The sequence below is a fragment of the Bombus fervidus genome, chromosome 6 (genome assembly GCF_041682495.2).
Source record: "Bombus fervidus isolate BK054 chromosome 6, iyBomFerv1, whole genome shotgun sequence".
NCBI lineage: Eukaryota > Metazoa > Arthropoda > Insecta > Hymenoptera > Apidae > Bombus > Bombus fervidus.
Window position 1 is genome coordinate 16811462 of NC_091522.1, and position 12995 is coordinate 16824456.

The following is a 12995-nucleotide window of genomic DNA, read 5'->3' on the forward strand; positions in this document are numbered from 1 at the left end:
TTTCGTACAAATAAAACTGTGATGACGCGGAGCACGATCGTTCGATCGTCCCTGAAAGGTCTCACGGGTCGAACGAACGAAGGAATTTGCCACATCGGGGCAATTCGACACGCCAAGAAAACGATAAACGTATGAAATAAAAAATGTCCACTGTCAAGTACGAATGATAACTAAAGCGATAATCGTTACTCGCAACAACGTATTCTTAGGAATTCTTTGAACACGATGAAGCCACGCGAAGACAGAACGTCGCCTTCGATTAACTTCATAATATGGCTCTACGTAATTTATGCTCTATTACACTTGTTGGTCTTTTTATTCGATTATTTTTTATGGAAGATTAAATTCCAAGTGGATTCCGCTTTACTGTATACGCTATATACGTTCGTAGATTACTATCTATATACGTAGCCTTGTAAATCAAATTATATTTTTATATACCAACGAATTTATAAAGCATATTAACCGCTGCCAGCAACTCGATATACAAGTTTTTCGCATAAGTAAAATGTTAGCAAGTAACGTTAGAACGGTTTGGACGGACGCGTGCGTTCGTTTTGCGAGTGAAGTTTCTTGCTCGAATGCGAAGTCGAACGTATCTGGCGAGCAGAATGGAAACGGATATAAGAGGAATGCAAAGCTCTTCTCAGACCGACGTATCTCAGTCGGTTGAATGAATTTATTCGCTTCGTCTAGACCTAGACAAGGAACGTATCTGTATATCTATACGTTCGATCGAATCATCTTACCTTTGAGACCGCGGAATGAAAATCGCGAATGCAAGAACAATAAAATGCTGTTCGCATACGGCGCGCTTGTGGAAACGACGAAAAAATTTTAACAGAAATATCTACCTTTTGCGAGATATTTCACGAAATTCTCGTATGAAACCGGCGAGTACGTGAGTGAATGAGAGTTAATGCAGCGAATCGATACTGAAAAAAAAAAAAAAAACAACTTCGGAACGAAAATTTAAATAACAATTCCTACATTAGCCTTTAATACAAAATCTCATTGCCGGTAATGCGTGGTCGCCATCGAGTTACATATTTCAGCGTCTAACGCAGGCCCCAAAAAACCATTATTTCACTCATCCGTCCACCCCTCGTCATTCGTTCTCTACAACCTATGTACCCAGTGGGATTATATACACCACCACTGTCCTATATTACGCACCACCCACAGGCCTATCCTACGAGCATTCATGCGTGCCAGTAACGTATGGCACGACGAAACCACCCCATCAGCGTTGGAAGCTTTTTCGTAGTACAATAAAATTTCACGGCTAAGCTGACTCTTATTAGATCCCGGAGAAGTGCCCTTCTTCTTATTTTCCACGTAAATCCCTGCGAACTTCCCTCGTCTTCTTACTTTCATCGAACACGTTGCTTATATTGATTGAAATCGAACGAAAAATTTAGTCCCCAGATAGGAGGAAAATTCGCTGAGAAATTTTCGAAACGTTGCTCTTCTCTTTTCCTTCGGGCGTTCCAAGCCTCAACGAATAAGCGGAACGATCCTTTGATTATATTCGGTCAGCGTTAGAAATCTCGAAATTATCCAAAAAATAAAGCGTGTTCAGTGGCGAGTTTGCGCGAAAGCAAATTCCGTGGAATAATCGCGCGGCACAAAGAACGCTGTAATTCGGTGCACGTCGAAAAGCGATTTTCATCTCGAGATTCATTATTCGGTGGAGAGTTTGAAGGAATTATTGGCAGAGAGTAGAGGTGGAGTGGGGCGGCGGTGACGGCATTTATGATGAAAAGGGCTGAATGCGCGCTTTGATATGCGAAATTCGAAATTCGGGGCAAGATAAATACGCGCGTTCTCCTGCCAAGAGGATTTTGTTCGATAGGAAAGCAGCACCGGTGAGAAATAATAGAGGGTCAGCTGCACAGGGCGGATGTCATTACCAGTCGCCGCATAAAAAGCTGTCTCTCGTACAACAGCCTGCTGCAATTAGCACAGCGTCATACAGTACAATCCCTGTGTCAGCACAACAGCACAACATCCGATATTTCTCATCCGTATGTGTCCACGGTCGCGCTGGAAAATTTTATCTGTATTTTTTATTGCCGCCACTAACGCGCCGCGTACAGCAGAAACACGATCCTACGAATTATCCGAGTTCGATCCGCTATCTCGTATATAAAGAGAGAAATATCGTTGCACGATGATCTATGTCTGCAACTTTCGCCGTACGATATTTTATATTTACGTTAATTGTAAATTATCATGCGCGATACAAACGAACCGTTTAACTGCTAACGCGCTAGAAAATCCATATATTCGGCGAATTTACGTTTCGATCGTAATAAACAAATATAAAAGAACAAGAGAAATAAAAGATTAAACATTTCTCGCGTTGATGGCGGATGCTAAAAGGCGCTCTGTAGGGCGAAAGTTTCGTGCGTTTCTTCTTCTTTTTTTTTTACCCTTTTCAATCCATGTTGCTACTCTAGGCAAAAAACGTGACCACAGGAACATGAAAGTCTTAATGAGCTCTCTCGCTAACGAGGAACGAGTTTGTTCAGGTGAACATCCGTTTCTCTTCGTCGACGTACACGCGCTAGGCTAGTTGAGAGCAGCTTTTCTGGGATCGGCGTAATTCACCGTTAACGTGATCACGGCTCACAATATATCCCGCTAATCGCGTCAGCTCGAATCAACCTACAATCCGTTTTCACGTCACGAGACTGCTAAATATTATGTTGCGCAAAAGCTACCAAAAGCTCATTCGATTAATCAGCTTTATTTTCCCATGTACTGTCTGCGTCTACTACATACTACATAACATACTACAACTCACTCTGTTACCCATTGACGCACGAATTAACGAACATCTGAATATTTGTCGATTAACAACGGATCTCTAAATTTCTACCATTCTTCGCTGCATCGATATTCGCTAATACATTGCTGAATTTTTTAGACGTTGTCAGACGTATTATTTTCTTACTATATTCCACTGCCCTTGTCTTATTTCTTATAAAAAATTATTCAAGAGACTACTTTACTCTGTTCTTTTATAAGAACTTATAAAAGAACTTATAAGAACTTATAAAAGAACAGAGTAATCGTAACAAACCAGAGACTCGGTCGACTAATGTTACGCATTTGATCACGATAAGAGGCGAACCTCTGGGAGTGATTCGATAAGGGAAAGGCAGCATGAACGTATCCCTTCTCTGCATTCCTTAGGGAAACATAAAAAGAGACCGCCTAGATTTTTTCCCTAATCGATCGGGCACAAGGAGAACTCGCTTATCCTCTCTTACGTATCAAATCAATGAACTACCAACTCCCAATGACTGTGAACCGTATGAATTTTCATTTACATCGAACTCGAACATTCCTGATGGCGACAGAATGGAAAAGATACTAAAACGATTAACGAAGGACGCAAGATATAATAGAGAATAATAAAAAATAATATTATTCCAGAACATGGATCAAAAGCGCCAGCTTAATCCTTTCGTAGGCCCCCAAACTTTAGTGAAACGAGCTTGATTTCATCTGGATGTAACACCGAAAGGTCTGACAGAGGCGAAAGACAATGGAGGAAGGAAGCGTTGGAAACAGAGAACAGAGAATAACGAAGCCTTAGCTATCTTCAACCTGGTGGTGTTCTACCACGACTACATTAGGCGGCTTATCCGCTCATTATGCGGCCCGACGATCGCGCTTATACTACAAACCGTCGACCTTTCCGTTAAGCTCTCCGCTTTTGGATCAACAATCTCACGTTCTTCCTTCCTGAACCCGCGGCGATTAAATTCAACGCGATTCTGAATCATGCGCACTGCTGTAAAATTTTAATTCAACTGGTTAATGGTCCTGTAGCCGACGAGGGCTTAAGCCTTTTAGTAACAACGAGAAGTTTTAACGATTCTAACGTGCATTAACTCGTTCCAAATCTCACAATCTCGTTTGAAAATCGGCCTCTAATTAAAAGACGACACTCCCAAGAACATTTCTCAGTTCTGTTTGTGGATTATATACTCGTTTCTTTTTCCTTCTTTTTATTTTAAAATGAAAATGTATTTTTTACCTAATGTTCTCTGCGATATACCTTTAACGTTGTTTCATTTTCCTAAATATACTTTTCCAATACTTTTTTTCTTTTGTTAACGATAACACGATTTCCTTCAAAGGCGCATATAGCGACAATTAAAACGACAATTAGATCGAACGATGTCTAAGTATGGATCGAGGTGGAATTTTTGTGATTATTTATTTGTTGAAGTATAAACGAGAAACATGGCGCAACTTTAAAATCGTACAGGTTTATTGCGTCGATTCGTTTTCTGTCAAAGGATTCGAGCACGAATCGTTAGAGTCCCCGATTAAAAGGACGACGACACGGCGTAATTTATCGCCGTTGACGATTCTGAATGCATAAATCGATCGAGGGACGAAAGTAAAAAAAAGGGAGTCCCGCTACTCGGTGAAAAGACTGCACTTAACGTGGCAGATATATATCGTTGTACGGGATGGAGTGGAAGTGATATGTGGCCACGCTTACCGGACCGACTAAACGTACTATTTATTGTTCAGTTGCCAGCTTCCTCGGAAAATCCTCCAACAGTCGCAAAGGCACACAGTTACCAAGAGTTAGAACGGCTTTCATTGCTATTGAATTTTTAAAGGCCAACTGCACGCGACTACTTTCTCTACAAATTGCCGATATAAAGAAACCTGTTACGTGTTTACGAGATGCACTTTGGATATACCGTTTAACTAATAACATTCCATATCTAAAATTTAAATTTGAAAGAATGTTACACTTAAAAAATGTTTTACATCTGCTTTAGTTTTAAACATTTAGAGATTAGGAAAAAGTAGACACATGCTTATTTTAGACAAGTAAATTATTTAAATATGGTCGAAATAAAAATGTTGAATTAAATAGTGGTTGAGAATTAACAAACATGTTACATATTCGATATACCAAGTCTGATTCTACTGTATCGAATAATACTCCATCTTACGGCAAACGCCAAAACTAGAAAACCATCAAATTCAAATTGAACTCCTTTCCCGCGCATAGAATATGAAGCGCGATACGATATGACGAATCGTGCAATTAACATCGACATTAGCTAATACTAGTCGCTAAAAACATTGTATTTACGTCGATATCATCGGAAAAGTTACGTTTATAAGATAATTTCTTCGTTTTAACGATCTAGATGTAAAAGACTCACCGATTCCTTGTGACGCCGGTCCAGCTGCCACTGTAGTTTTGACCTCATGACTCGATGATTCTCCATTGTTTTTCACAAATTGCCAATCTTCTCTTAGCTTTTTCAGTTTCTCCTATTAAAGACACAAGGGATAGAACAAAATTGAACACGAAACAGAACACAAAGCTGAAAATAAAAATTATTAACGCACGGTCTGCCCGCACGCCAGACCGTTAGTTCGAAAACTGATTTGTCAGAGCGCCATCTTTTAAACTTCAATTGTTCTACAGAATTAAAAGTATGAAATAGTAACAATTACTTTTTACATAGTTGGTACTTCGTCATAACGAAATATTCAAATATTTAAATAGTAAATCTTTTATGCAGATATAATACGAATTTTGAAGCGGACAAACAATTTGGTGAGTGAAAATTTATTACAATTTATTCTTTTTATTTATATATTAAATTTACTATAATATAAATTATTCTACTTACTTGTAATTCTACAGAAATAGGCTGCTTCGCAGACTCGCATTCTTTTTCTAAATTAGTATAATTCTCTAATACATCCTTTACTTCCATTTCTCGGTCTTCGACCTTGGTCTACGATATAAAATGTTCTTAATTTATTTTCTGCATAAAATTTTTCATTGCATTAAATACATACTTTCACACTTACCATAACGTTATTAATAATTTCGGCTCGTTCTTGTTGGGATAATTCTCGAGATATATATATTCTCGTTCGGGTTTCCATAACCCACGTCATAACATTGTCCAAGGTACAAATATATTTTTTAAGAGATGCAAGTTTATTTTCGACATATTCACGTTGACTGGAAAGACTTGTGTTAGCCTAGAAAATTAATTTAAGCAAATTACTTAAATTATAATCGTTTACAATTTTACGGCACATAATATTTCGATTTATGTATTTCAAATAAATTTAATATGATACCTTATCCATATCTGCAAGTAATTTATTACATTCATCTTCTCCCGAAGGAATACCATTTTGATTTATTAAATTCTGTAATGCTCTCTTACGGGAGAAAAGTTCCTCTTGTCTAGCCTAAAGATGGTAATTATTTTAAATTAACATTTTTTATAAAATCCATTGTATATAAAGAATATTAATCTAATAGTAAAAGGAGCGACACAGATCATTGCTATTTATGTCTTGGCACAGTCTAGATTGTGCAGTCATGGTATGGAAGATATTATTAGGTTTAGTTTCAATTTATTTGATAACGTTATAACGGCCGCTACTTCAAGCTATATATTCTATGATCAGATATTCGATAATAAATATTTATTTAAATCGTTTATAAAAGTAATAGGTAATTCAGTCTTTAATCAAAACTGCACAGTGAAATTATAAACCAATATATGTTTTAAGAACATGTTAAATAATTACAGTGCCACGAATATTAACAGTTCACCTTTATGAAAACTTTTAATTATTTTATAAATGTAAATAAACTTACCTTAATTAATGACAATCTTATTGATAAAGAGGTCTCATCTGAAGGATTTGCTGCTGACACCAATAAAGAATTGATTTGTTCTAAAATGTTATGAGCACTTTCTAAGATTCTGCCTTCATTGTTTACTTTCTTTTCCATAGCAAAACTCCTTCAAAAAAGTATATAATTATTAAATACAATTCTAAAAGTATAAAAACTATTCATATACAAGTAACAGTGCTCTAATTTTTAAAAAAGATGTTTTCAAAAATTAAAATGTATAAAACATCGATATACAAAAAAAAAAAAAAAACGTAAGTACAATACAATTTAAATTCTAGTTAATTTGAGCTTCTTAATTTACATAGAGGTTATTCTGAGTTGATCACTACAGCACCAAAGGCAAATCACAACTGAAATAGCTCGGTAAGAGAAAAAGCTTTGCCTTCAATACTGCATACATACCAAAAACTTTGAATTGCTATTTCGTGTATTAACATATTAAACTCATAAACATTATAAACAATCTATTTGATAAAGCAATGTAGATTATTATTGACATTTTTACATACTTTTCTTTTCGTGTATTTATGTCTGTTACAATATTTTGCCAACGCCGTTTTATCGTTTCAACCGTTTCTCTTAGTTCCACTATATCTTCAATTCTAGCACGACTTAAAATACTAGCACTTGAAACATTAATATTATTCATGGTTCGTTGCATTCTAGAGATCTCTTGCTCCAATTCAAATATCTTCGTTTTTGATATTTTACTCTGACCGAGAGAATTTAATTTTTTTAATGACTCTTCCGTTTTATCCATCCAGTCGGAAAACGTTCGACATGTGTTGCAAATTTCTTTCCACTTTTCGTGACATTTATTCCAACGATTATATCTTTCCACGTAACTTTGGTTGACATTTATCCATTCGTCCCGTAATTTATCACTCAAACGTCTAATTTGTTCGGCTTGTTCTCTTCTCAATTGCGAAGCAACATTTTCGAAAACGGTGTTGATCTCTTCAATACTCGGTTTTAGAATATTTAATGCATTACTGATTTTTTTCAGACAATCTTCTTGACTCGAAAACATTTCGTAATCATCACCATTCAATGGTATAGAATTTAGAGATCTTGTCACAGTTACGACAGCCTCTCTGATCTTATTGACTCTTGCAGTAAATTCTTGCATATCAACTCCTCCTAAATCCTAAAGAACATAAGACCAATATAAACAAGACTCTTTAACCCAATCGAAAATGAGATGTATAAACATACCACTTCAACTTTCTTGTCTGTCACGTGCTTGTCCTTATCCTTGCTACCACTAAATCTTTTGAATTGTGAACTAACTTCTTGCCATCTACTGTTGATACTATATCGTATAGTTTCAGAATATCCAATATTTAATCTTTTCAATTCAACAGCCAAGTCGTTCAATTTTTTAATTTGTTCTTGTTTAGCATCAAATTCTATAGTAAACGATTCTAATTGACCCTCGTAGTTATTTACTTGTTCAAGCTTCAATGGCACATCACGGAACCAGTCTTCAAACTCTGCTACTATGTTATTATACTGTCGTAATAGTTCCTCTGCTCGTTGAGCTTGTGTACGTCTTGTTTCTATTTCGGACATAACTTGGTGCCATTTGCTTCTTAATTTATCTTGATGTTCATTTTTTATTTTCTCAGCCCTAACAGGATCGGATATGTGCACCGTCATGACTAGACCATCGCCTTTACTAATCAACGCTGCTGCATCTGGTGCAAGAGTACTAACTTCTGCTTTTAGTACCTGAAATACGCACATGTATTCGGATTAGGAATACAAATATCAGTGAAAAGTTCTAGGATAGGGATCTCAATCCGTTCCGACTCAATTTCAGCTTCGGGTACACAAAATCGCGGATTGTATCTGATATAATGTAATTTCAAATTTTTAGAGTAACATTATACAAACCTCCAGTCGCTTAGTTGGATCTTTTTCATTAGTAATGCCACCAATGCTCATCAACATGACATCCATCCTATGTAACATCCGTTGTGCAGCTTGTTCAAATTCCAAAATACTTTTCTCCAAGCCGGTTCTGGATAAACTAGTTGAAACTTTGAAAGATCTCTTCTCACTAGAAAATTTTACTTCTGCTTTCTGTTGTATTTCCTGTGATAATTTTTCAGCCTGTATCTATATGTAACAAAATTATAAGAAATTTTATAAAGTATTAAACTCCTTCATATTATGTTAGCCTTCACCTATTATTACGTATCTACCAAATATTAAAATTATAATTGCAATTATTATGCACGAATTATATTATTAATAATACATAACATATACAAGGTAGATCTTACAATGGCAAGATATGTGTTATTAGAATTACCTTGCCCAAGAGGTGCTCAACATGCTCTCCTAAATTTAGATCTTCTCCATCTGAGCTGGAACTTCCAACATCAATTTCCGTGTCATCGGAAAAAATTAAAACATCATCTGTTTCTTTATCGCTTCCATAGAAGCTTTCACAATCTTCTAACGTATCGTCTTTCGAGATACTTCTAGTACGTCTGAATAACGATAATTTCGTGTTTTTTTCATCAACATTATGATTGGTAGTATTACGTGATTTTGAAAAATCTGTATCTTTTTTCGATGTCAATTCTTTGCCATTACTGTGCTCTTCCCTGCCTTTTCTAGGACTGATCTCTGACGTGACAGAAAGATCAGCGGTACACTTTGACTTTAACTTTGCGTTCATTTCATTATCTTCAAGTATAAGATATTCAGCTATGCTATCCGTATCTTTCCACATGGAATTTTTTTCAAATCTATTTACTTTACACGAAAATTGCGGACTTTTTATTAACTTGCGATTCGAAATATGATTATCCGGTGCATCATCCTCAACATCTAATTTAAGAGTTAATTTTTTAATGCTTTTTGCCGAATATGGGTCTACTGTTCTTTTCTTTTTTAAGATAGGAATAAGTTCTCTTTTCTTATTAACAGTTTGATTTCCAACTGCACTAACTGCACTACATATTTTTACCCTAGATTCTTTATCTTCTGTATCAGTATCTACTGACTCTGGTTCTGTTTCTGTGTCTTCGATAATCTCTACTCTTTCAACAACTTGCGGCATTAATCCTACACTGACATTCGCACTTGGTAATATTACGTGATCTTCGGGAGATGCAACTGATTTTATTATTTCCATTTCTCTCACTTCAACGACACGGAAGGGATTCATCTGTGTGTTATAGTCGAACGGTTTTGAATCTGTTGTAATCAGTGTGTTAGAAGAAACTTGGGAAAACAATGTGCTATTTTTCGATAAAAAGAATTCTTCATCGGTCATGTATACATCTGTATCAGGGGATGAAGAAGGTGGATCGTCATCTATATGAACGACTTGTGGCTGAGAGGTTTGAACAACATCGGGTACAGAACTCATATCTAATTTTCGTCTAACAGTTCTACTAACATCTACGATTTTAGCTTTTACTTTCTCAGATTTTATAGAAGATTTCCGACTTCGATGAACGATATCAACTGGTGAACTTTCAGGTGTATGTATAACATTACATTGACTTTCATCAAATGCAGGATTAAGATATCCTATACCATATACCTCCTCATTTTCATCTATCAATTTATTTTCTTTTTTAGTTAGTTGCACCGAAGTTTGATCCGACTGTTTAGACAATTTAGTGCGTCCATAATTGTCTCTCCCCTTAGTTTCTCCCACCTTACTTTTTATTAATAAATTGTCTGTGATTTTGTGGATCCATTCCTGTGAAAATATGATAGGTAACAGAAAATTCATGGACAGGCGTTAATTGAAAGAGCATTGTTAATAGTGTGACAATATCAAGCATGGCCAAAATGAAAGTGACAATGCATTTCATTGTGCAAACAAAGCTTTTTCTTTGCGTGTATCCATCACCAGTATAAAAATTTGGAACACATTTCTGTTCATTCCTTATTCGTTGCTTTTGCAAATCATATTCAGACTTCTGTATAAAATTCTATACAAGGGGAGAGACAATATCATAAATAATTGATCAATGACAAGTATTTTCCATCCACCAAAGTTTATGTCTGCTTTTTATTATTAATGACAGTATTATTTACATAGATAGAGACACCTCTTGGACAGCTCCATAACATTCACGAATATGTACCAATATAACTTATATATAATATTTGTACAATAATGTGTTAAACATGTACATAGTATTAATTAAACTTAAGAGGTAGAAATTCATATAATTGATTTACACATAAATCTTTAAAAAAACTCATTATATGCTTTAGTGAACTAAAACATAAATGCAAAGCAAAAAAATTCATGAAAAAATAATCAAAAAAAGAAAGCTTTATTAATAAAACCTCAAATGTGAAAGATTGACGTATTACATCAATTATCATTTTTAGTGGTATTGAAACATTAGTTTGTAGAAATGATATGATCATACTCTTAATATATATATATATATATGTAAAAATATATAAAAATATATATATATTGAAAATTTGTCTTGATGAGATATACGTAATGGTACTATAAAGCACAAGCATTACATATACCAGATGTTAAGATAAAGAAGAAGCAATACAAGCCATGAGGAAACAAGCAATGAATGATATTTAAATTTATTATACGAAAATATGTACATATATAAATACACATACCTGTATTCTATTAGATATATCCTCCCACTTCTTGCAGACATCTGAAACTTTCGGATAATAGGTATAACGTTGAAGTTGATTGATTTTTGGTTTTGCTTCAATCATTTCACTTTGTACAGCCTAAAAATTAATTATTGAATAAATACATAAAGTAAAATTCCATTTCATGTAGCGCAATCTTAAAATATTGATTACTTTGCATTGTTCAAAATGATTTTCCGTTAACTGATCAACTGGAACACCATCTAATTTATTTAGCTTTTCCTCTACTTGTAACAGCCAAGCCGTTATTTCATCAACATTAGGCTCTTCCTAAAAGTACAAAAATTTGTTCACCTCATTTATTACACCAATTTCTTTATATATGATGGATTTACCTCTGAAGCATTACATAGTCTTAATCTCTTTTCAGTATATGCTAATCTCGTAACAACGTCTGATAACTTTTCTTTAAATTGCTCTAAATACATTGGGTCACAAAGTTTCGAAAATTCTTCCTGGGAATTTAACAACTTGTCTTTCACAACATTTAATCGTGGTATTACTTCTGTCAGAGTTTCCTATTTAAACAATTATCATAATCATTTGTTTTAATATAAAGATTATTAAAAATCATGGAATCTAAATTTACTTATGTATTTATGCACTTACTCGTACATATATTGCATTAACTGGAAGATCAGGCATATTTTTTTGTGTATCTAATTCTTTGTTAATACTATCTATGGACATATTAATATAAGACATATTTTTATACATATCACGTGATAAATCCAAAGCAGTTTCTAAACAAGCTTTCGATTCAGTTATATGTAAACCCAACTGTAATAATGAAATATAAATATAATAACAAATATAATGTATAAACAGAACGATTGTACATAGAAAGCAGTACTACTAAAAATATACATTGATATTAAACATATATTACCTTGTTATACAATTCCTTTAACATATCAATACGCCGAGAAAATTTTTCTGGTTCAGTGACACTTTTTTCTTCAACTAATTTTCTACCAGTTAGAATAATATTTTCTATCTCACTTTTAATTTCACTTAATGTTTGATAAAAGCGCTATGGATGAAAAATCAGATTTTTCACAACTTGAACATCTATAATAAAATAAAATTTACGAAGTATATAATTAATTACCAGACAATGTTTAAGTTGACCTTCAATAGCTTCTGGATCTTCTGATGATAATTCTAATAAACAAGTTGCTTCTTCTATTCCTCTGAGTTCTCGCAGAGCTCTGGATAATCTCGGTTCTAAATTCGTTGGACATCGGAAACGTTGGAATTTCTTTTGAACTTCTGAGAATTTTTTTTCAATAAGAGTCAGTTGTTCTTGCAGTCTAAATGCAGCTTCTTGCTTTCCAGAAGCTTTGTATGATTCGATTTGTAATGCCATTTCTTGAAGCGTCGAACGCTGATGCTCCATTTCTTCCATTAATTTCTAAAATATATATACCTGACTCGTATAACTATCATCACAAAATTTAGATCTTATTCTAAGTCTAATTCTTTGTTTATACATTACACTCTAATTAATATATATTTTTACAAAATACATAGATAACATTTTTATCATGCTTCCTTGAAGCAGTGCTTTCTGTACAATATTTATTAATATAAGAAAAAAGATGAATTT

General features: G+C 34.4%; 1 protein-coding gene across 10 annotated transcripts in view; it reads right to left on the bottom strand.

Moving 5' to 3' along the window:
- LOC139988043 (dystrophin, isoforms A/C/F/G/H) overlaps nt 1–12995 on the bottom strand; it is a 445976-nt gene that overhangs the window by 415353 nt on the left and 17628 nt on the right. For 9 of the 10 annotated variants that reach the window (XM_072004969.1, XM_072004970.1, XM_072004965.1 and 6 more), the window contains 15 exons: nt 12498–12800; nt 12276–12419; nt 11996–12166; nt 11722–11904; nt 11540–11656; nt 11345–11464; nt 9036–10442; nt 8615–8839; nt 7934–8449; nt 7228–7865; nt 6677–6824; nt 6148–6261; nt 5869–6045; nt 5685–5792; nt 5208–5319 (listed from right to left, as the gene is read on the bottom strand). In XM_072004969.1, the coding sequence (XP_071861070.1) occupies nt 5208–5319; nt 5685–5792; nt 5869–6045; nt 6148–6261; nt 6677–6824; nt 7228–7865; nt 7934–8449; nt 8615–8839; nt 9036–10442; nt 11345–11464; nt 11540–11656; nt 11722–11904; nt 11996–12166; nt 12276–12419; nt 12498–12800 (4483 nt within the window). The remainder of the gene's footprint in view (nt 1–5207; nt 5320–5684; nt 5793–5868; nt 6046–6147; nt 6262–6676; nt 6825–7227; nt 7866–7933; nt 8450–8614; nt 8840–9035; nt 10443–11344; nt 11465–11539; nt 11657–11721; nt 11905–11995; nt 12167–12275; nt 12420–12497; nt 12801–12995) is intronic. The other variant, XM_072004973.1, reaches the window with a different exon arrangement.